The 26514-nt window shown below is 33.6% G+C and overlaps 1 protein-coding gene across 5 annotated transcripts in view; it reads right to left on the reverse strand.

Moving 5' to 3' along the window:
• Positions 1 to 15801: 15801 nt before the first annotated feature.
• Positions 15802 to 26514, reverse strand: part of LOC143255527 (mitoferrin-2-like) — a 31826-nt gene continuing 21113 nt past the window's right edge. For 2 of the 5 annotated variants that reach the window (XM_076511336.1, XM_076511338.1), the window contains 4 exons: positions 19924 to 20204; positions 19213 to 19438; positions 17706 to 17762; positions 15802 to 17254 (listed from right to left, as the gene is read on the reverse strand). In XM_076511336.1, coding sequence (XP_076367451.1) covers positions 16671 to 17254; positions 17706 to 17762; positions 19213 to 19438; positions 19924 to 20043 — 987 coding nt within the window. In that variant the 5' untranslated portion in view covers positions 20044 to 20204 and the 3' untranslated portion in view covers positions 15802 to 16670. Of the gene's footprint in view, positions 17255 to 17705; positions 17763 to 19212; positions 19439 to 19923; positions 20205 to 20857; positions 21084 to 21187; positions 21342 to 23704; positions 24748 to 26514 lie in introns of those variants that run through there. The other 3 variants (XM_076511339.1, XM_076511341.1, XM_076511340.1) reach the window with 3 other exon arrangements.

Consider the following 26514-nt stretch of genomic DNA (forward strand, 5'->3'; position numbering starts at 1 on the left):
TAGCTACTATTAGTTCATATTGTAGCTACTATTAGTTCATATTGTAGCTACTATTAGTTCATTTTCTTATATTGTTCATTTGTGTATTCCTCTTATATGTTTTTGAGTTGACAACGATTTTTGGATCAATAGAGTCCCAGGAATCTTTTACCCACTGACACACTGTAAAATTATTGTATTGTATATTCTTCATTGGAAACCAGTCAATAAGTTTCAAAATTGGCACCATACTAGGATCAGTATGGTATCCTCCCTATTAATTACTTTGACCCTTGCATGGGGTTATCAACTGTGTACGGACACAGTGAGTCTGGTTAGAGATGTAAAGCGTGGGTTACAAAAATGACCTCTTAACGTTGGTTTATCGTTCCAAGGTACTCGTATCGTTAAGGAGAAACCAATCTATCCAAGATAGAAACCAAGATAGAATTAAAATGTTCTTTCAATCATTAGAAATATTTGTTACATGTACAAAAACATGTCTCTGTTTAAAAATCCGTATTTTAGGACTTTCTTTATCTGTCATAAGATGGCGCGACATACTTTTCGCTGAAGAAGAAATCTATTTTATCTTTCTAATTAAAGTGATTATTGTGTTTTGTCATAAGATGGCGCGACATACTTTTCGCTGAAGAAGAAATCTATTTTATCTTTCTAATTAAAGTGATCATTGTGTTTTGTTGTTTTTTGTTTTTTTCAAAACATGGTGTTATTAGGATTTTCTCAATAAAGTAGTAAAATATGCCACAAGTAGCAAATAAAATTCCTGTGAATCTTTATTTTAAGCTAATGTGATGTCATTTTAGTTATTAATTAAAATGCGATATTAAACCAAGTTACGTTAATTAAGTATAGTAGAATGTGTTGCATTATAACAGCAGAATTATAAAGCAGTTATAAGACACACGCCAAACAACAAAAATGAAGTACAAATTTATGACAGGAATGAGTAATTTTCTTACACAGATTTTATACTTTTTTCCTTTCTAAATATCCGGTGTTATATTTCTTTGAATACAAATATAACTTCCCACTTGCACCATTCTGGTCAACCAGAAGCTATGACAAAAATTTACTGAGTCATGTCAGATTTCGTTTAATTGAACACTTCTCATCTATTTATTCACATTTTGTTTAATTGAACACTTCTACATCTGTTTATTCACATATTGTTTAATTGAACACTTCTACATCTGTTTATTCACATACTGTTTAATTGAACACTTCTACATCTGTTTATTTACATTTGTTTAATTGAACACTTCTACATCTGTTTATTCACATTTTGTTTAATTAAACACTTCTACATCTGTTTACTCACATATTGTTTAATTGAACACTTCTACATCTGTTTATTCACATTTGTTTAATTGAACACTTCTACACTTCTACAAGTAGTGCCAAGTTCTTAGATGACTTTATTTCTAATTAAAAATAATGTTTAGTAGAATTTCTCTAATACAGGATGATAAGTATTTAGAACAGGACATGTGAGACATCTTTTGCTGTTACATTTAATTACACTAGCAGTATTATAATTACTATAACCAGCTTGCCAGGCTAAATTTAATATGTCTAGTTAAGGCTATTAAACTTAACTTCATAAAGTTTGAACAATGCAATGGAAGGTGCCACATAGTCAGCGACCATTCACATACATTTAATAAAGTTTAGTGAAATTAAATAATTATATCTAAATAAAGTTAAATGAATAAACAAAGTGTTAATGTCTTTTGGTGTATGGCTTGAAAATTCTATGGTTGTAATATAATAAATCAGAGGTTGGGATTTGCTGTTTTTAATGCAGTCTTTCCTCATTAATTTCTTTATTCACTTTTTGGATGTTTTAGCGAGTAGAAAATAAGAGCACATTGGAAACTACTATTTATCGCAAAACTTTTTTCTGTAATCATTCCGCTTCATAAAAAATTTCGTCACACTAAATTTCAAATAAACAATGGATTATTATTAATTAAACACGTTGCCGTAGAAAGATGTTTTAATCCTACTGTTGTAGATAAAGCTGTTAAGAAACTACGAATCAGGGAAAAAATATTAAGTCAAAACCATTTGATGAAGAAAGTAAAAAATAATGTTTGATACTATCATTTATACTTGGCTTATCCTGTCAACTAATAAACAGTTTAAAGAAACAAATGAATATCATACCGATACATAAAGCAACAAACAAAGTTAGCCAAAATCTTGATGCAATTAAAGATAAAGTTGATTTAACGCAAACATTTGATATATATAAAATGTCACGTGTGAATATACAATAGATTACATGGGATAAAGTTGAAGAAATTTAAAATCCAGAGTCAATGAATACAAAAGAAATGTTAAATATAATAATATTACCATTTCGCCTTTAGCAGAACACATCAGTGAAACTGAACATACAGATCAATGGGTTTGCTTGTTTTGAATTTTCGCACAAAGCTACTCGAGGGCTATACTGTGCTAGCCGTCCCTAATTTTGCAGTGTAAGACTAGAGGGAAGGAAGTGGGTAGTCATCACCACCCACCGCCAACTCTTGGGCTACTCTTTTACCAACGAAAAGTGGGATTAACCGTAACATTATAACGCCCCCACGGCTGGGAGGGAGAGCATGTTTAGCGCGACCGGGATGCGAACCCGCGACCCTCGGATTACGAGTAGCACGCCTTAACACGCTTGGCCATGTCGGGCCTAGATCAATGGGAAAGAAACTGCCTATTTTAGCACAACCCGAAAAGTTAATTAGTATGAATATACGTTAACTTATTGAGATAATTAAATGAAAGAAAAAGTTTATTAAAATTATTAAATAAGGATGGTGAACCTGTTGGAAAGGTTGTTGGTAAATTATATGAAATTATTGAATATGTAAATTGGTCTAGTGGTAAATATATAAATAACATTTATATTTTACAAAATATTACACTCCTGAAGACGATCCATTGATATACGTCAAAACAGGTAGAGTGTATGAGACTGTTTTTCAGTCTCATTAGGATTTTAATCTTATATAGTAAGTTATTGGTATCTTATTGGCCTCTTAGTGGCACAGCAGCTTGTCTGCAAAATTATGTAGCTAGGAGCCGTGTTTCGATACCCGCAGTAGGCAAAGTACAGATTACCTTTAGTAACAAGCAATAATAGTATTTTATTGAACTTTTGAGACTAAAAGCTGTGTTATTTTTCATTAAATAATCGTTGTTTTAAAATTATTATGAGTTTTTGTTTTTTAAACATTGAACTTTACACAGGTGTTAAGGAATTTAAAAATTAGTATATATATAATTCACTGTTTCTGATTTGTCATATAATGAACAAAATTATTAACCTATTATGAATATTACTTAAACACAAAACGAATAACCTAAACCTGACCTGTGTTTGGAACTATGATATTTTTTATTCTCACCAAAGTCCATTTTACTTATTCAGGTTTTACTGATCCTGATCCAGAACCATTAGCATTATCTCGAATGGCAGAGATAGATTTTAGAAGTAATTGTTCTTGGCAGTATTGATATGCCTTGATATTTTACGTTCTGTAATTTATTGATGAAGAATAATATTAGATTGGGTTGGTTAATGTCTACGTATAATTAGTAAGGTTATCAACATATTTTAGTCTTTGGCTTCTCAGACGAGGAGCTATTGGTGAGAAGGAAAAAAAGAATCAGTGAAGAATTTGGATGATAAGGAAGTTATAGTTATAAGTGACTCTGAAAAAATACATGTATAACAAAGGGATTAGAGAATCTCATTATTCTACCCAGGAGCACAGGTGGAGGATATAATTGACAGAGCAGAGCATTGAGTAAAGAGAGCTAGCAGAGATTCAGTTTTTGTGATGCATGTAGGAAAAGACAAGTCAGAGAAGAAAATTAATAAGTATAAAGGGTAGATTAATCTGTTAGAAATACTGCCTAAAATTTACTGTGGGGATGAAGATATAAGTAAGTCACGAGAGCTAAATGGCAGGTTTAGGTTAGTATTATAGATGAAAAGATTGAGTGTTTGGACTTTTGGTTTCAATTTAGTGGATGGAAGCTTTATGAAGTGGATGGGGGTCGGCTTGTTTGTTAAGGCTATTAACTCTTCTGTAATGAAAGTTTTAACCTAGTGTTGGACAGTGATGAAGGCCAGGAAAAAACTAAATGCAAAAAAAATAAGAAGCAAAGAAACGTTTACTGAAAGGAATGAGTACAGTAGTAGTTACAAGGGTAAGCCTAATTGTTAATACTGCAATGCTACAAATATAATAAATAAAATAAATGACTATAGAGCACTGGAAGGAATGGAATATTTTGATATAAGAGGAATAATTGAAACATAGTTAATTATAGATAACTCTTGTGACAGAAATTTATTACAAAAGGGGATGAATGGCTTAATACGTAAAATGTGTGTTACATCCTGTTGAAGTTTAGCATATAAAAGATAAGAACAAGGAGACTGAATCCATTTTGGGTTTCTATTAGTAGATATAAAGGGAAAAGACTTTTAGTGGGAGATTATTTCAGACCATCAAATGATGTTAATGAAATTAGTGAGAACTTTTACAATGAGATTAAGATTTCAGTTATTTGTGAAGTTATGATTGTGGGTTTTTTTAATTTCACCCATTTAGATTGGGAAATGCCCGAGTCAAATCATTAGCGAGTATGATTTTTGGAATTTGTCCAAAAAGTCTTCCTTCATCAGTTAGTTAAGGAACCTGCAGGAAACAATACTAATTCAGATCTATTGTTAACTTGAAATATATAAATGACAGAGGGTGGATATTTGGGAACATCTGCAGGTAAGATCGTTACTGTATTAAGTTCAATGTTTCTCTGCATGTGGAGAGATATCTGGGATACAAATTTGAAAAAAAGTAAATTTTTAAGAGATGAAACAAGAATTATCTGTTGTGAATTGGACAGCTAAATTATTTTGAGATATTAATAAAATGTGGAAAAATTAAATATTCAGCATCCCTTATAGAAAGAGAATGATAGCAGTACGTAAAAACTAGGTTAACTCACAAATAATGTAAGTGCTAAAATTAAAGAAAAGAATAATAGATTTAAGAAATTTAAATGAACTGGTATGACAGAAGATTTGAAAGATCCAGATAGTTGGTGAAACATCATATTTGTTTTGAAAGAATGTAGGAGAAAATGTTCGCTAGAAACGTAAATATTAACAGTAACTATTTCTTTAAGTGTATTAAAATTAAAAGAAATGTTAGGACTGTTGTAGAATCATTGAGGGATGATAATGGGAGGTTTTGATATGGCTATAACGAGATTACTGTGTTGCCAAATTTTGCATTATCTTTGTTATTGTTATGAAACAGGTGATAGAAAATTGTCGCTATGTGTAGCTACTGCTATGTGTAGTTTTGCATTAAATAAGTATACAGTGAAAATGGCAAAGCTAAGTCTGTTTGTGTGTTTTTCTTATGGCAAAGCCACGAACCCTTGAATTTAGCATTGTAAATCCATAGACTTACTACTGTTCTAGTGGGAGTATGGCATAGCTACGACTAATATTGAGTTAATCAGAGCTAGACAATAAATTAATATAACCTAGAAGAAGGGATTACTTTGACTAATGTTTCAAAAACTAACAGACTCTTGAGGTGATAAAAAGGAGATGAAAATAAAATTGAAATTAATTGTTTTGGTTATTACTGTTTATAATTATTTCAACAACTGACTTTTATAAGACAAACTTTAGAAACAAGTATACTGTTTACTAATATTATTTCTTTTTACCAAATATCATTGCAAATAATTATAACTTTAAGTTTAATGCAAAAATTTAAATAATTTATTTCTGTTTCATTTCTCATTTTTATCACCTCAATAATTTGTTTGTTTGTTTTTGAATTTCGTGCAAAGCTACTCGAGAGCTATCTGCGCTAGCCGTCCTTAATTTAGCAGTGTAAGACTAGAGAGAAGGCAGTTAGTCATCACCACCCACCGCCAACTTTTGGGATACTGTTTTACCAACGAATAGTAGGATTGACCTCATATTATAATGCCTCCATGGCTGAAAGGGCGAGCATGTTTGGTGCGACGGGGATTCGAACTCGCAACCCTCAGATTTAGAGTCGAATCCCTTAACCCACCTGGCAATGCCGGCCCACCTCAATAGAAATAAGGATGTAAGCTTTGAAACTCTTGTATTATAACTTGGCTGAGCTAATCATTCACAGAACCTATTAACATTATTTATTGAAACCTTTTTGCAAAAACTAAAGTCAATCTTACAGGTTAATTCTAAGTATGTATCAACAGGTTTGACTCAATAATATTTTATCATTAATATTTTGTAATTTTCTGACTTTTATAGTGTAATTCATGAAAAAACAGTTATTTTGCATATTTCCACAGCTATGTACTTTTTGCCTACAAACCAAGCAACCTACCTTTCGATCTTTAAAGACATTCTTTGCTAATCAGAAATAATAACTTTATTTTTTTTTGCAAAGAAACTTCCACCCTTTGAGAACATACTATTCATTTCTTCATTTCACAATAATTTTTGTACATGCTAGGGGGGTCCGGGGGAATGCTAACCCTGGGAAATTTCTAAATAAAAACATAAAAGAAAAGTCTGAATTATGCGTTCTGAGACCACCTTTTTGGCAAATTTCAGAATGGCACACTGAGGTGTTTGTCTTATTTTTTTTAAATTATAAATAAATATATAGGCCTATATATATAATATATAACTTAAAGTTATCAGGCCCAGCAAAGTAGGCCTACAGTCCTGTCATCAACATATAAAATATACAGTCACTCAGGAGAGTGCAAAGTATATGTATAGTGTCTATAATCTGTATTCAAATATCATGGACAGTGTATGATAGTGAGTGATTCACTATAGATGGCGCCAATGGTACTGTGAATGTGACGTTGACAAACAGAAGTTGCGATAAACAATCATTCACTATGTCAAGCCTGAAAAAGCAAAAGACACTGCATGGGTTCTTTAAACCCATTCATGAGGCTGAACCTGGTCAATCTGCTGCAGCCAATCAGGTTGAATTAGAATTGTCAACTGAATTGTCAGAGTCATCACCGTGGCCTTCTACCAGTGCTGCCACTACCACCTCAGGTCCAGTCTGGTACATTGGAAATTGCATTTCTGATGATGTCAGCATTGGTAAACATGTAAGTCGACTCCTCATTATATTAATTTTGTATTAAAAATCATGCAAACACTCTGATGAGTTTTAGACTGAATATTCATTGTTGCTAGTGATTGTAGGCCTACAACCACAGAATGTCAGGCCTGCTCTGTGAAGTACAGCTTTAAGCCTTTCTCTTCGAGGTTATTTTACTCTTATAACAAACTTTCCTATGTACAAAATAATTTAATTATAAATATGTCTTTCTGTCTCTTTTAGATAAACGCTGAAACCAAAAAATGCCTCCTTGAAAATGCCTGGAAGCCAGGGAGTGATTATGTTTTCTCCAGTGTGGTCCAAGAAAGCTGCGTTTTCAGGATCGTTGGCATTCACAGTGGAGATGGCTACTCTACAGTCAACATGCAAAGGGTGCTTTCTACAAGTACTGCTGTCTTTTTGCTCCTGATGGTGCTGGTGTTGGAAGCCAGAAATTGGGACAAATAGTGAAATTTCCATACATAAGCTGGAAGAAGGCTGTTGAACACTTCAAGGCACATGAATTGGAACGGTATCATCAAGACAGCAAAGAAAAAGCTAACAATTTTTTACAGGTTGTAAACACAAGTTCATCTGTGCACTTGCATCCCTGATTACTGAGAAGAGAAGTCGATAGTTTGTTAAAATGTACACTTCTGTTTATTTGTGTAGCAAGAGCAGCTATTGCGAGGCATTCTTTGTTGGGATGAATCTTCAGAAGTGATGTCTTGTTTGTGAGAAATAGTTTTTTGTGTGAAGTGTATAGAGGAGTGTTGTGAAATAAGACAGCCATGAAATTGTCGGATATGATTTTTATAGTGGAAAGTAAGAAAAGTATCATCAACATACCTTCTGTAGAGAACAGGTTTAAAACGTAAAGAGCAATTGTCAACCCATTTATGTTTGTGGTGACAGAGGAAAATGTTGGCAAGCCTAAAACCCGAGGAGAAGCCCATACCAATGCCATCTATCTGCTCATATAGAATGTTGTTAAAGAGGTGTAGAGAGTGTTTAGTCGAGAGTCCAATCACGGAAAGCACATTAATAACAGAAGCATGCTGGAGGGCCCAGCATTGATCACATTATTTTTCTGCTTCTATGTATAATAAACTCATTTTATAGCATTTAATGAGAAAAATAAAACTTCTGAGAACAATATTAAAAATTTAGATCATTTTCATTTTTCAGTTTATTGGGTCTCCTTTAAATTTTTCTGCTTTTCCCCACCCCCAGTAGAAGTAGAAGACCCAGCTACGTCACTGATTTAACAAGAATATTTGTAGCAAAGAGATTAGATAGTGGGATATTAATGGTTTCATTCAGGGTAATATTAATAAAAAGAGAAGTAATATTACTTCTCTATATGTCTGATCGTTATTTTTACACACATTCCTACTCTTATGCAAATATTTTGCATAATATTATTCCATAGTTTTTTATTCACTTGCTGTTCATTTTACTCACTTGCTGTTCATTTTACCCCCAGTGGTATTTCTCTCGACTAATACTGCTATTATCGAACTTCAGTATCGCGTTGGGTAGAGCATAGCTTGTGTAGCTTTGTAATTAATAACAAACAACAACTGTTTATTTTTCTGTTAAGACGTAAATAAATAATCTGCCTTTTTAAGCTGATTCGTATGCACGTGTACAAGTAACCACTATCAATTCTAAAAGTTCAATACACTTAGACTGTTGAATGCTGATTTAAATACTAAAATCTTCTTTACTGTTAAAAATTTGTGTCCAACTGATGTAATGCCAGACCAGTGAAGAGCAAACTTGAGTTCTTCCAGCCTGCATAAAAGCGATAATGGCAGTGGCTCAAACTGCCACTTAAAGGTAAAAAAAAAGGCAGGGTACGAAAGAGAAATACTGGAAAGGTGAAAAAACACTCCAAGACAGCTTTAATATGATGGTAGTAAATGTAATCCACGATTTCTTCTGGCTTTGAAGTCTGACAAGCTGGGCATGGACACAAGCCTATTGGAAGTTAATGAGTTCGGAAAGAGTTTAATATCTGCAAAAGATATAGAAGGCTCCGTTTCTGAGCCTTCTTCACCCAGTGGCTTTCAGAAGTTCGCCTTGAACGGTGTTAAAATTAGGATTTAGATCATATTTGAACATATTTTGTCGAGTAGATTCTAAAAAATATAATTTATTTCAAGTTTTTTATTATCTAATGAAAGACATAACAAATTAACATTTTCAAGAGGGACACTTTCCTTTTTCCACACCCTGTATCTCATAAGGTATAATCTCAAGTAGTGTTGTAAACAAGGTATTTAATACAGAAAATATATTTTTTTTTACTCATGTGTGTCTCCTGGTGGAAGGCTGCTTACAAATCTACATATCTCATTTATCAAGAATATAGAACTAAATAAAATCAACATGGTATAGTAAAGGAGGTTGTTTCATAATATCAAGTTAGGAAGAACTTCAAAAAGTGTTAAGAACAAGTTATTATGCAAGTACAAAATATCTTGTTTGTTTTATTTTTTAATTTTATATAAGATATACTACTGTGTGGATCTCTTTAGAACCATTGAAGATCCAGGTGGTAACGTATAAAGGGTAGAAGATGGGAACTATATTTTAGTATAGGCTGGGTTTAGAATAGTAATACCATAATTAGTTGTTTTTTAAGTCAAAAAATCGTATTGAGTGCTGGAATGCTAACATCATGGACGGTAACTTCGATGTAACCCGAGTATCTTGATGTATTGCATTAAAGTATTGTTGAATTTTGAATCTCAGTGTCCGGTTCGAATTTTTATTCTAACTGTAAACTTCCTCGAGCTACGAACATGTAATCTGTACTCGCGGCTCAATACCTGAACTTAATTTAAATTTATTTGTAACTGGATTGAAGTTGAATCCCAACATCTAGCCTATACGGCCTACGGTTATACGTAGCTGTCACTAACTGCAACAGAGAAAGATATATTTCAGTGATTTGGAAATACTAAGTGAGAAAGTGGTATTTATACAGAAGTACAACGCTAGAAACTGGATTTCGATACCCGTGGGGGGCAGAGCACATACAGCTCAAAGCGTAGCTTTGTGCTTAATTACAAACAAACAAATCCATTGTACTTTATCATTTTTCGTGGTTGGTGGATAATTTCATAACTTTCCTAGTGAGTCATTCGAAAAGGAAGGAGCACACTTGAAACTGTAAGCCTAGAGCGCCAGTTGACGAATACGACACTCCTTTATCTGTCATTCTATAGCAACATTGACTGAATTTCAGAGAATATGATTGATCAAACACTTTTTAATAATATTTTAACCCACACCTATCATAACTATTATATATAAATTTTAATAATATATCAACTTTAAAGCAAGTAGTTTCTGTATTGTTTCAATCAAGTTTTGTTTCCATTGTTTAAAGGAGTTGAAGATAAAAAAAACAATCATAAAACTCTACTTTGCGTGGGATATTTTTAATGTAAGATGTGTGGTAAATATTTGTAAGTACTCTACATCAGACATCACCTTTCAATCGTAGCTGTGAATAAAAACTTTATAACTATAATTAAGCTTACAAATTTTTATTAAAAAAATTAGTCAGTCGTTAGAATTATCTAGGCTTATGAGTGGATTCCTTATGTTTGTTACAAGAGGATTTATTTTGGCCGCTAGATCATTAAAAAAAAACTCGCTCAATTAGCAACAGTCGGATCTCAACATTACGTTTCTACACTTCAATAACTCCCACACAAATGAAATAATACTGTGCACAATCCACAATTCATATCACACAGTCCCTCTCAATAGCCAATGTGTACGTTTCCTCCACCCACAAGCTGGATATAAATCCCGTACAGAAAAAAAACCAAACCAAACCAATTTCCTCATACAGTTATGATAAGTGATCCAAATTGCAAACATGTAAATAAATATTCACTGTCGCACTACGGTAGAATATTATACAAATTCAGGGGCAACAATAATTTGATAACAATTAATAACAATGACCTGACTCAATAAATCTTATAATTTCAAAGTACAGAATTATATTGGGGTGGAACATAACCCCAAGTTTATGACACTATGTCCTTACAACTGAGGTCCCTTTAGACCGCAGCAGTTAGTTTATGATTACACCCAGTCAGATAGGGACAGACTTGTTTCTAATGTCGAGAAACGATTATCTAAATCTGCCGCCAAGTGCACAAAAATCAACAGTTACGCCCACTCCTTAACTAATGAAACATTATACAGCAAAGCACGCAACGTTAATATTAACTCCTGGTAACTTGCACCCAAAATAAAAAAGAAAACAACTCCGTCGTGAAATCATTCGACCCACAAAACTATCCTTAAAGCGCTAATCAACAGCGATAATAACAATATTAAGAAACTTATTAAACACCAACAATAAAATAACTAGGATATATTCTGCAAATAAATCGACAATGCACGCTCAAACACTGCCCTGTTTTGGTTTAAAGTTAAGTTCATAGCCAACAATCAACTCCAGAGCAATACAACCAAAATAGAATACAATAATATCATGGCCTCAACCGTCATCGAACAAGCTAGTCTATTTGGCCTGTTCTGCGAAAAAACTTTCTTTGTCACTAATACTGACTCATTTGATACAGCACGTTATAGCAGAATAACTGATCGCTATCCAATAATATCTACATTTCCTTACTTCGTGACTTCCACCATAATTCCGTATACACTAGGCCCATTTTACTCACAGAAATCAAAACGTAAACCATCAGTTAAAAATAGCATAAACAATATCACCTTAAGAACCTTTCAGATTCTATCTTAAAACACCTAGCAGCCATAAACAATCTGTCATTACTCTCTGGAAAACTACAATCATTAAGGCAATCCTAAGAAAAGCAATGGCAAAAGGGAAAGTAATAGAAAACGCATTACAAACAGGTTTAACTGTTATTTGGAATCAAACAAAACATTTAATAACAATCAAAATGCAAGTAGAAGAAAGAGGCAAATTAATGACCATCTATTCCGACTAACTGAATTCGTATATAAAGGTTTTAACAGAAAGCAAACCACTATAGTCATTTCCTTAGACCTCCAGAAAACATTTTATTCAATGTGTCACGAAGACTTCAAATTTAAAGTACACAACACAGGCTTATCTACACCCTTAGTCTGCTGGATATCCTTAGTCCCTACTGCCAAAGTCAAGGTAAATTACAGAAGTTCGCAATCTTTCAATCTAACAGCCGGGGTCCCGCAAAGATTGGTGTTCAGCCCAGTCACATGCAGGATATTGGTTAACGACATACTCTTCCCTTTCTTAACATACACCTTCACGTCTCAGTATGCAGAGATAATACAATTTAGAGCACATCGAGTTAACACAGCCATTTCCCATGCCCAAGCCTCACTTAACGCAGTCTCCGAATGATGTAACAAACGGCGGATTGCCCTTAACCCATCAAAATCACAAGCCATAGCATTTCGTAACTGTATAAACAGTGCCAAAAATAAATTGAGAAACCCCAAATTAACACTACACAACACATCTATCAAGTTCACCAACACGATTACATTTATAGGTTTAACTTTTCCATTTAATTTATCATGACATAAATATTTCAATGATATCATTAACCGCACCAGCACGCGAGTAAATTACCTGAAATGAATTGGCAGCATGAACAAAGGTTTCTCTGCCAAATCCATTATATCATTACACAAAGTATGCATTACAAAACCTATAAAATAAAATCATCAGTTATACACTTCCGAATTTTACACCCCCAATTTACCTCTTACTCACTGACCAAACTAACGATTGAAAAAAACACAACATCTTATCAAACGAGCCACCAGATATTTTAAACGTTACAAACACAAACAACAGAATTCGCTTCCCTCGCTTCCACTTCTCTTTCATGAATTTAATACATATCTCCTTTAACATGATTAACAATATCACAATCTTAAAATAAGCCCACTCTACGTGTATACCTTTTTTTTTTTAATTTGGGAAGTGGATAGTTTTGTTTTTGATTCGGTACTTGCCAGTGAAAGTGGTTTTCTCCGGGTATTCGATTTTCTCCACAACAAATATTTTTTGCCATTGGATCTATTGGTTTCTGGCCCTGAAAACGACCGTTTTTTTCACTTTAGCCCAGAGGCTAGTTTAAGTTGGTACTTTCTGTTTTATCTTCTTACTTAACGGCGTACTGCAGTCTGTATCTTCCTGCTCACCTCCGCCGATACTCTCAAATGCAGGTGGCTCTCTCCCAACGTTTCCAAGGTATTTCGGTCAGACATGTACTCCCTCTCTAACCTATAAATAGTAAAATATATCTTCCAGTCAATCACGTGGCCGAGTAAACCTGATTTCTGCCAAGATGTATCTAAACACCTCTACAAATAACTTGTTGATCTCACTGATAATTCTTGATGGAATGCTACTGGATTTCAATCCAGGCCAAGTCATCTTCTTTATAAACCAATGCAAACCAGGAGTTTCTATCAATCCGAGAAGGACGAGATTTCCGTTTTTCTTAGAAATTTTCACCTTCCCGTCTCTCCAGCAGATATTTAGAATTTGCCTGAAGCAACCGACGAATCCAAACTTCATGCTGTCCACCAGATCCGGTCCAGAATTACAGGCCTCTCCACCCAATTCATGGAGGTAGTAACCATCACCAAACGAGTAGCTGACCACATTCTAAATAATGGCTCTTTTTAAATTTCTTTCACTTTACAGTCAAACATCTCTACTATCGAGTCACTACAGTTCTACAAGTTCATCAAACCTGACTCACACAACATCTATCAAGGAGACCTACGCTGCTATTCATAGCCTCACCTATCACTAATACAGCTTTAGCTATTCCACAGTTTAAAAACAACTCCACACAGACGATCACATACGTTAAGCAACAGAGGAAAACAACAAGCACCAGCACAAAATTCACTTAAACACCACCTATCCTGAAGCAGACAACTACTACAGCCCAGACCCGATCACTCAGACACCACCAATCCTGAAGCTGACAACTACCACAGCCCAGACCCAAACTCGGATCATCAAGAAAGACAAAAAGCTCTAGACCACTGAAGAACAAAACGATGTCTACCACAGGTTCCTGCGTTCAAAACACATGTCCAACAAAAGATTCAATCAACCTACACCCAACCGCCCTGCCGTTCAAGCACTCCCCAGAAACCTTCCATATATGACTTCGACGCTTTCTTCATTGCAGGATCATCCAAATAATGTTTTTTTTTTTTTTTATGTTTTATTAACTTTGCTTTTTTTTTTTTTCTATTTTCAGCTACTGCTGAGCACGGTCAGTGTACTTTGTTTGGCGCTCTGATCGTGAAAGTAGGTTTTCTTGAGATATTCCCTTGGCATATTTAGGTAAGTGCTGAGCTCCCTCTCGTTAATAAAACATGAAAAAGGAAAAACAAAACAAAAAATTTAAAAAGCATTTCTTTGGAATATCCTGCAATGAAGAAGGCGTCGAAGTCATACATTCCATACGTAGAATAAAATTACATGAGGTGTAGGGACCACAAAAAGTATTAGCCCCTGGGTTCACATAACCTTATATCCGCCACTAGGTGCTCCCGTTTCTCCCACAGGAAAATTATCGCCTTGAACTGTTGAATTCTATGATTTCTGCTCTGAAAAAGTGCCTTCTCATTTAAAATAATTTCAAGTTAAAACTGAAGTCATTTAAAGTTAAAACAAAATCATGACCATGGTAAAAAACAAATAGTTAAACGAATGTTAATTCTAAAATCCTGTTTCATTCAATCAGTTTATCATGTTTGATTTGTTAATTCATGAGTTCGCTACTTAACCACAGCCTTGGTCTCCGTCTTCCAGGAACCATCTAGTCATCCTTGAGGCTACCTTTCCGATCAGCCAAGCCAGCTAGCTTTGTTTGTTAGTTTGTTTTTGAATTTCGCGCAAAGCTATACGAGAGCTATCTGCGCTAGCCGTCCCTGATTTAGTAGTGTAAGACTAGAGAGAAGGCAGCTAGTCATTACCACCCACCGCCAATTCTTGGGCTACTCTTTTACCAACGAATAATGGAATTGATTGAAACATTATAAGGACCCGACGGTTGAAAGGGCAAGCATGTTTGATGCGACGGGGATTCGAATCCGCGACCCTCAGATTTCGAGTCGAGTGCCTTAACCACCAGGCCATGCCAGGCCCGCTAGCTAGCTCTCCGTCCCTACTTTCTGTCTTGTCTCACAGCTTTCGCCCATCTGTTTTTAATGTTAATTTAGACACATCTCAAGTGTTTCGGTATCCATCATACCCTCAAGTAATATGATTACTATTTCCGAGTGTAATCAAACCTTAATTCCACAAACAAAGCTGAAGAGAAACGAAAATTCCTGAATGCTCCCTGGTTGTTTCGTAAGTCCCTTCGGGCGCGGGAGGCTTAAAATTAAAACCATTGGCAAATTTGTTATTTTAGTGAATTTAGCAACAATGGGTTTTTATCGTTGTAATCCGACATGACTTACCATGACATCATTAGAGTCGCCTTTAATGATAATTGTTTTTGTGTTTTAACCTATACAAACGTACACAAATAAATTGGTTGTTTAACTATCTGTTATTGCAATTACGGTATGCTTTAAATACGAGCATTATTACATTCATCTTCAAAGTACAACATGTTTTCATTTTTTTATTGTCAATTTATTTGATTTACAGAAGATCAGTATGAAATTACTTTACATTTGGAAAACAAATAATGACGATCACGTGGTGGTATTTAATCAACATGAGCAATTTATCCGCTAAGTAGGAAATTTACATAAAACTCGTGGGAAATTTTTTTGAGAATTTATTTCTCTCTTCTGTGCAAGTGGCGACTCTTAAACAAGTCTTTCATATGAAATCAGGTGTAATTTGAGAATTACTAAAAAACAATGGCATGTTAAAATAATTTAATACTTGATAAAGTAAAGATCCTTATCCTTTTTTTTTGTAACATCATCTATACTTTTGCGTTGCACTGAATATTCTTTAAGGTTTGATTTGTGAATATATTCAATTATGTGAAAGTAATTTTTAAAACAAATCTATTCCATAACATATACACCATTAAAAATAAGTGTTTTCTAAGTCACCAAACAATTTATGTTTTTTAAGTGATTTCAAAACTTTTCATGTCATTGATTTAGTTCTAGATATTGTTTCTACCAAAGCAAATAATTTCTTATCAAAACATAAACTTTCCCTAAAAATGGATTTCTATAGAGAATGTCTTTACTTTTTTTAATGCCTTTATTATTAATGTTTATAAGAAATGGAGGATTCTCAACAAGATGTAACTGGAACAGTTGAAGTTAGTCTTAATCTCTTCAACGCACAGAAGAAATGTTCTATTTTATAAGTAGCAAAAACTGATTTATACAAACATAGAAAATCAAACTTCTAAATAATAAGTTGATTGTTTGTCTTCTGTTTGAGTGTCAAGCCATATTGGCACTGAAAGCCATAAAAGTTATGAACTATTTAGTTTCTGTCTATCATATATGTGACGCAGTTACATCTGTAAGGAAAAGGTCCTCTTGGAAATACACTGGATTTGAGGATTCATGAGTTTTGTCTTTCTGGCTTTGATTATGTTTAAGCACATGCTTAAAAAACTCGTAAACTGACCATGCTATTGCTGTTGAAGGTATGTGTGAAAATACTCTAACTTGAAAACCCTGAAAATATCCTCTAGGTCCACGAAGTCTGTACACAGTCATGGTTGCATTGATCAAGCCATTGATATGGGATTGCCTGGTCATTCGAAGAGTTTCATGTTCTTGAGTGTTCAGTAAAGTCTTACATACATCCAGTGGGGTTGTCACAGCAGCAGCAAAGCCTCCAGAAACAGCTCCTGACAATACATGTGCTTTTGGATTGTAAGTCCGTTGATCATTTGTTAAATCTTGCATGAACTCGTACGTGAGTAGATGGATCACTTGAAAAGGAATGTTCATAGTTAGTTGAGTTGAATAGCTACGATAGAATGCCCACACACCTTCTTTTTGCCATATTCTTTTCATACAATCAAGGATGTTCTTGTATGGGCTGTTGAACATCTGCATTCTCTGTTTGATAACTGGCAAAGAACAGGGGAAAAAACATGGATTACATGAATAATTAAAATTTAATCAAGTTAAAAAAAGATAAAATGTTAAATAAATAAATAATGCTATCTATTTAATTATCCAATAGTATTTTAGTGAATAAAGTTGTTATCTACAGCTATGTGAACGACTTCATCAATCACCACAATGATCATTTGTTAAAAATAGAAAATAGAATATAAAAATACATTTTATTCTAGAATTTTTTATATAAATTATTTATTGTCCTTATTACTGAACATAATTTGAAAAACTTTTTAATACATTTATGATCTTTGCCAGCAATGTAAAACTAATAAAAATTTAATATTTTAGTTACTTCATCAGAATTTGTTCATTTGCAAAGGGAAACAACAGAGACAAAGTAGATATAGCTAGTATTTCTGAAATACAACATATTTCATGGGAATATCTCTGTCTTACCATCTACAGGACTCATCACTGCATCATGTAGCAATGTTGCTAAACAACCAGCTGCACCTGTAAATATTTTGAACTTTAAAAAATGCATTATCCAATTTAAAATGATACACACATTGTTGTAATATCATTCATTCACAATTTTTTTTCCAAAAATCCTACTATGGAGTAGTTAACTGTCAAGATGATTTTCTGGAAATTATGAGATGAAAATTTGAATACTCAGTATTTACTTTGAGTTTTAGCTTGAGCAGTTTTCTAAGCCAGGACTTTGTTCATCTTTAATCACATAGAGTAGATGTTAAGTCTTAAATTGGTCTAATATCAGTTTTTAAAATAATCAAATTAAAGTTTTACTGTTCTTTTTTAAAGGAATTACTTCAATATAATATTTTTTTATAAGAATAGTTAAAACTCTGCCAGTAAGTGAATGGTAAACAACTTGTGTTGAACATTTATATAATTTCTTACATATTTTTCTTGAAAAATGAAAAGGAATCACAAAAATAGCAATCTTTTTTGAGAATTATTTTCTATGTTTAGTGTTGGCATTTTTTATATACATTTAGAGTTTCTAGGAAATTCAAATATTTGTTTAAGAATAAGCTCCGTATATATTTTATTCAATAGACAATATATATCATACATAGCGTATTCAGTAGTGTTAAAAATGAATAAAACAAGCAAATGGAATATACAAATAAAGCAAAACTTCTATTAATAGAAACAATGGGGCTTTAACTGAACTGATAAAGTTATTTCTACAGAAACTACAGATCCTGCAGCTATACAGGTCTGTATAGGCTAAGAAACATGATCAGGAGCAATGGCAAAATTCTATAAAGAGGTGTTCTTATTGTATGAAAAGGAAAATGTTCTATAGATACAAAATGCAATGATCAAAGACATGCTGCTTCTGAAACATTTTGTAATTTTCACAGAGAATGATGCATTTTAATGGTATCTGATGCTGTTTTTACTCCATTTAAATATATCTTGTACCAATATGGGTACAATATGTACCAAATTATTTCTTATGTCAATACACGTGATAATGATAACATTCACAATGTGAACTCAGAAAAGAAAAAGTTTTAGTACAGCCAATATTTCAGAAATGTAGATTAACTACCACAGCAGAAATTTCCTTTATATTTATATATTAGTTTACACAAAGCTCTGTTATACTTTAAATGCATAGGCCTCACTCCAGGTAGGCATGATACAGAAATAGAGTCAAGCAGGTATAAGTGTAACTGAACAATTGTTTTGATATGTAACCTCTGTCTAAACCAAAGAATTTGAACAAATTCATGAACTTTTTACAAGAGTGGCAATAATTACATGCAGAACAAATGCATAAAAATATTGATAAAAAATCAGAAAGTACCAAAAGAAAGATATATATATATATATATATATATTCTCCTTAGTTAGGGAATGATGATGTTAACAATCTGTCAAGTCTGACAAACATGAATGTTCATTTCATTCCATTAATAAATCTTACTTTGAGAAATGGGACTATGGGCTCCAGTTTCAGTACCACTGAAAACTCTTTTCATCTTTTCATAACAAGAAAAATATAGAGCATGGGCAAGACCTGCTCCAGAAACTACAGCACTCACCCCACGAACAGGACGGGAAATACCTTCATATTTGACTATTTTATATAAAGCATCTGAGATTGAGTGGTATGTTGCTTTTGGATTAGGTTGAAGACACTGCATCCTAGTCTGGGAAAATCACAAAATAATGTGTATGTATATATATATACAAAGAGTAAAAAAATATTTTAAGTTAATATTATTTTAATAAAAGAAAATAGCTAAATGACATAAGGCCATATGAATACTGATACTATACAAAGAATTTAAAAACTAATGTATTAACACTATTATAACTGTGAAATGCAAATGTATACTTAACTTTTTCACTGCAATTGTAACATATATGTATCTCAATTAAATAGTCATATGAGTTTAGAACATACCATCATAAAGACAAGGTACTGTTTTTCATATAAATACTTAAAATATGTATTTTATGTTTTTTGTGTATCTAGAGATAACTTAGATACTGCAAAAGTAGATATGGTACATATACAAGTTAAAATTAAGTACATTAAAAAATTTTTGGAAGGAACATATATTAAGTACAGATGATATCACACAATAAAGTATGTGTAAATTCAACCCTAAAACAAAAGATAAAACCATACTTTAACAGAGTCTATTGGATATACAAGGCAGTGCTCCATAATTCCAGCAGAAGCTCCAGCTACCATATGAGTAGCTACAGTACTACTAGGAAGTAGAGACTCATAGTCATCAAATTCCATTCTGTAAACAGTATAAAGATGACAAGTAAGGACACATTAGGATATTTTCTAGCTCTTTCTGTTCCACCAAGGGTTGATATAAGACTGGAAACTTTACAGAACCTTCCAAAAATTGTCAAGGTTGTAAATTCTTTTCTTCTCTATAGGCAGTAGGTTAGTACCTATTAAGATTGAATAAACAAATAATACTAAATGAAATTGTGTTTCCACACAAATAAACACACTAAAACTGTTGCTAGTTTGAATACTTAATAAGGAAGTAGTGATATTCAGCAAAAAATATGTAATGAAAGTTGACAAGAATGGCTGCTAAAGCTAACACAAAATACCAATTTCTTAAATAAAATAAAAATCGAATTCTTAATATGAATTTCTGAATTAAAGAAATTGAAAATCTAAATCAAAGTATTATCAATTAACTTCACAAATTTAATCAATACTGTTTTACTTAGCTTGTAATAATAAAGTAGTTGGCTTTATAGAATTTATACATACTTTAATAATTAGATAAGGTTTTAAATTTTTTATTGCATAATTATGAAAAAATACATCATAATCTACATAATTTAATTACAAGTCCTGGATAACATAACATAAAATAACGTTTTGGAACTGCATGGCATATGTTCCACACTCTAAATTAAATTAACTTAAAAAAACACATAAAGTCAGCCCTTATTACTTATACACTTATCAAGGTTTTTCTTAAACTCATTTAAATTTATTGCCCCTACAATATCTGAAGGCATCTCATTCCAAAGGCCAACCATCCTGTTAGAAAAATAAAACTTTCTTAACTGAGGATGACTCCTACCCTGCCAAAATTTACACTTGTGTCTCCTAGTCCTACTATGCATCAACACTATGAATTCCATTTACAATCTTAAACACCTCAATGAGATCTCCCCTGATTCTTCTTTTCTTCAAGAACAAACAGTTTGAGAGATTTCAGCCTCTCCTTTTATTACAATTTTTCTATCCCAGGCACAGTTCTAGTAACCCTTTAAAACAATTTGGTGTCCTTCATAAGGTAAGGAGCCCAAGATTGGACACAACAAGTCAAATGTGAACTAAACAGTGACCTATACAATGGACTTGTGTTAAACATTTCTGTACATACAACCTAAAATTCTAGTTGTCCTACCATTAACAACAGCATACTGACTGGATGGCTTTAGAGACTGTTGACTATCACACCAAAATCCCTTTCCTTCATAACATTATTGACTTTATTTCCATTAAAATTATACTTAAAATTATGATAACCCTCAGGGACGTAGCCAAGGGGGGATTTGGGTGTTAATCCCCAACCCCCATGGACCCAAAAATTTTAGACAAGTTCAGTTGCCACCTGTGAAGTTTCATAAAGATTCGCGATTGCATGGCAGATAATTTCACACACAACAAATGGTCAAATGTAAATTTCTGATTGAACACTCTTTTAATACAACAAGTTTTGTCAGAACTAAAGAAATACAATCGAATATCTATGGAAGACTCAAACTCCTGTTCGTTCTTGCCAGGATATCTACAACACAGTTTGGTTTAACTTTAATATCACGGTGAATGTATAATGAGGCTTACTTTGCTGGGCCTGATAACTTTAAGTTGTATATTATATATATAGGCCTATATATTTATTTATGATTAAAAAATAAGGCAAACACCTCATTGTGCCATTCTGAAATTTGCCAAAAAGGTGGTCCCAGAATGCATAATTCAGGCTTTTCTTTTATGTTTTTATTAAAAAATTTCCCGGGGGAGCATGCCCCCGCAACCCCCTAGCATGGCTTCACGTTTGCGGTGCTTGCATCAAGCACTCAAACTACCCCCACAAATGGTCATTTCTGGCTGCGCCCCCTGATAACCCACATGCATTATCTTGCATTTGTTATAATTAAAAACAGTCTACCATTTATTTACCTAATTCACTAAATAATTTAAACCTATTGTAAATCAGCAGCATCCTTTTAACAGCTAGCAACACCAAAGACTCTTATATCATTTGTAAATTTAAGTAATTTATTGACTAGTCCTTCATCCATGTCATCCGAAAAATAAATTTCAAACATTTTAAAATGTTTGTTTGCTTTTTTGAATTTCGCACAAAGCTACTCGAGGACTATTTGTGCTAGCCGTCCCTAATTTGGTAGTGTTAGACTAGAGGGAACGCAGCTAGTCATCACCATCGACCGCCAACTTTAGGGCTACTCTTTTACCAACGAATAGTGGTATTGACCGTCACATTATAACGCCTTCACGGCTGAAAAGGCGAGCATGTTTGGTGCAACGGGGATGCGAACCCGCGACCCTCAGATTACGAGTAGCACGCCTTAACACGCTTGGCCATGTCGGGCCATGACTTTACAAAGTATCTTTTAATTGACTTTCAAAAACGTAATCCACAAGACTAACGGTTTATAATTGCTAGGATAATTTTTATAACTTCCATTAAAAAAAAAGTTCTATTAACTAACATCTAATACTCTGGTACCTACCCGCTATTAAAGAACTAAAGAAAAACAGTAGTAAGTGATTTGCATATCCAATATTTAACATTCTTCAAAACTCTTGGGGGAATATTTGGTCAAGGAGCCTTAATGTTTTTTTAAACTTTCCATTTTTTTCTTAACCAACTCAGACTTAATTCAGTCATCTTGTTTGATCTCGTTTCCATTTATCAACTGCTCAAGATGTAAAATACTTCTTCAGTCTTCTTTGGTAAAAACCGAAGAAAAAGCAAAATTTAATAACATTTAAAGTACGTGCATGAAGTGCAGCTTATTTAATGTACATGCAGCTGTGTCTCAGCAAATCTTTGTGAGTTAGGACTACCATAAAGTTGTTTAAAAGTTGAATAATTATTAGAGATTTGGAACAATACATTTATACTGGCTAGTCTAAATGGCATGTTATTATAACCTGTAAAGACTGATTAGATAAAAATCGTTTGTTTTTTAATTTTGCACAAAGCTACATGAGGGATATCTACTCTAACCGTCCTTAATTTAGTAGTGCAAGACTAGATGGAAGGTATCTAGTCATCACCACTCATCGTCAGCTCTTAGGCTACTCTTACCAACGAATAGTGGGACTGACTGTTACATTATAACGCTCTCACGGCTGAAAGGGTGAGCATGATTGGTGTGATAGGGATAAAAACCATACCTATCACTAACCAAAGTTAGTGCAAGTTAGTGAGAAATATAGTCAAACAGACCTAGAGCGTGTTTATAAGTTAAGCCATAAAGAGTGAATAGTGGGAACTTTTAAAATGAAATAATCACAAATTGTATTGTATTAATGGAATATGAAATAGTAATTTATATTGTAAATTTGGTTCTAAAGTAACTGAACCAACCTATCTGGGCTTTAGATGTAAAAGAGAATTATTTATAACTCTAGATTAAACTGTAGTAATTAACTATGTAATGAACGTTTGTATATACACAACTGGCCACAATCTTAAGGCCAATGAACATAAAGAAAAAATATGCATATTGCGTTGTTAGACTCAACCACTTATTTGAGTAGAGCTTCGTAAGATGAAAATAAAGAAAGGGAAAATAAAAATAAAAAACTTTTTTAGCATTTAATAGGGCAAATGTGAACACTATAAAGTTAGCCTAAATACTAGCTGGTCAAAAGTTTAAGACCATACCAAAAGAAGTCCTAAACAGGGTAGGAAATGTCCAACAAAAGGTCTCAGTAGTGAGTTGTATGGCCGTCATTGCGAATAATTTCATACATTCGCTTTGGCATGGTCGATATAAGCGTTTGCAGAAGGCTGGCTAGAATGTTATTCCAAGTGGTGAAGATGGCTTCACGAAGATCATGCACTGTTTGGAATTGACGTCCATTTCTATAGACTTTCGAGCGAACACGCTGGATGGTCCAAAAGAATTACGTTATTCGTCATAAAAAAATTCCTTTGCCCTGCAGGTATTGTGGATTGCAGCATTGTCCTGCTGAAAGATCCAATCATTTCCACACAAGCGAGGGCCATCAGTCAATAAGGATGCTCTCTCCAACATGCCAGTGTAGCCAGCTGCTGTTTGATGCCCCTGTATAACCTGAAGCTCCATTGTTCCATAGAAGAAGAAAGCACCCAAGATCATGATGGAACCTCCTCCACTGTGTCGTTAGAAAATGTCTCTGGTGGGATATTCTTATTGTGCCAGTAACGTTGGAAGCAATCTGGATCATCAAGATCAATTTTTTTCTCATCAGAGAACAAAACATTCGTCCACTTTTCTACGTCCCATGTTTGATGCTTCTTAGCAAAGTTTAACCGAGCTGATTCGTGGTGTAAAAAGAGGCGTGGCCTTTGAAGGTGTTTACGATTTTTGAAGCCTTTCTCTCGTAGATGCCGTCTTATTGTTCTTGAGCTCCATTCTGCGTTCGTAAGGGCCTTAATTTGGTTCGATGATCGGCTGGTGTCTTGACGGAAGCTATAATTGTCATAAACTTATTAATCAGAAAACTACAGATATTTGAGCAGGAACGTTTATAGGTTTCAAACATCACGAACCCTTTTACTTCGGAGAATTAATTTCGAGCGTTAGTATTTCTACGAGGATATTACATATCCACTTCCTCTGTGAAAAAATAAGCTTATAAACCGCGTTAGGTTAAACAAGACTAGAGATAGCTAGCACTTCCGTTACGCGAAGTGCATCTGTGTATCAGCATAAAACTAATTCGCTCGTCATGTACTTGGACTGTAAATAAAAGTATTCAGTTCCAGACCAGATAGAAAACTAAATACTGTTTGTGAGTTTGTAACATTTTTGTATATAAATAATTATTTGCAATAACTATGTGTAATAACCATTATTATAAATTGTATTGCTGTTTGTAAATTAAAATATATTTGTGTTCAGAAAAAAATTGTATCAACCTTTTTGACAAGTATCATAAGTTTGATATATATTGATATTCAATTAGCTTCTAAGTTAAAATTTCTGGCTATTTGAAATGGTAATATGTTAGCATATATAACATAACAAATCTGAGACTCGTCCGAGATAAATTATAATACGTAATATCATCCATGTAAGTAGTTTTTACGTGAATAATGATTTAAGAATTCAAGAATTTTTATGAAAAATGATGTCTATAACATGTCAAAGGTTCCTGGAGTAGTAGATAACTCGTAATATATAAAATGTGAAACTCGTGAGGTATTTAGTTAGTTCAGTATCAATTAAACAGTCTTAATAAGTTCAAAAGTGAGAGTTAGTGATCTGTTCTTTCATTGAGTTGGTAAGTTTGCCAGCATGTTTGTTATCGATCGATTAGTGAATAGCTTTTACAACCAACTTAAGTGTATATTAGTTTAAGACTTTTCTTTAAATGTTTCTCAAGTCAGGCCTACCAGTCAAGTGTTTGTATTTTTCTTATAGCTAAGCCACATCAAGCTATTTGCTGAGTCCACAGTGAAGTAGTTTGTTTTTGAATTTCGCACAAAGCTACACAAGGGCTATCTGTGCTAGCCGTCCCTAATTTAGCAGTGTAAGACAAGAGGGAAGGCAGCTAGTCATCACCACCCACCGCCAACTCCTGGGCTACCCTTTTACCAACGAATAGTGGGATTGACCGTTACATTATAACGCCCCCACGGCTGAAAGGGCGAGCATGTTTGGCGCGACGGAGATACGAACCCGCGACCTTCAGATTACGAGTCGCACGCCGTAACACGCTTGGCCATGCCGGGCCAACCAGTGAAGTAGTTTTTAGCAAAGTTATTAATTAAATTAATTAAATCATTATTGTTAGGTGGACTGGACGTCATATTAATTTTACCAAATAATCCAAAATAAATCATCCAACGAAAAGTTGGAGTTGTTTGGGTGAAAATAAAACAGAACTTTAACTAAACCTCAACATAATAACACGAACATGAAGTGAGATTATAAGGAAATACCGTCCACTGTACAAAGAAAGAAAGCTGATGTTTAGAGTCCGAGCATTTTCTTTATATCAGTTTGCTTTTAGTTTCTGCCTGGAAACTTTTCAGAACTTGATCACCATTTGGTGTGGAGGTAAACTATCTAATGAGAAGACTTCAAAACTTAAGTGTTGCATAACATGTAATGAGAACTATTAGTAGTTCCATGTATGTGCTTTCGATTTTCTTTTTATGAATAAACTTTCTCGGTTTTACTCAAATCTTGGCGATCTGGTTAATTTTCACACAGAATAATAAGTCAGTTTAAATACCTTTACTAACAAGTCTCATAAGTTTTACTATTTCGAACCAGCTATTTGTTATATGTTGTAATTTATTCTGGATGAGTCTCCGATTTATTACGTTGCATGCATTGCGTCTTTCAATTTCAAACAGCCAAATATTTGATTTTAAATTTAGAAGTTAATGGAATGTCGTTGTGTATCAAATTTATATTTGCCAATAATTTTGATACACACACTTTTTAAACACATATATATTTTGATGTTCAAACAACAATA

The sequence above is a fragment of the Tachypleus tridentatus genome, chromosome 7, assembly GCF_004210375.1.
Source record: "Tachypleus tridentatus isolate NWPU-2018 chromosome 7, ASM421037v1, whole genome shotgun sequence".
NCBI classification, from domain to species: domain Eukaryota; kingdom Metazoa; phylum Arthropoda; class Merostomata; order Xiphosura; family Limulidae; genus Tachypleus; species Tachypleus tridentatus.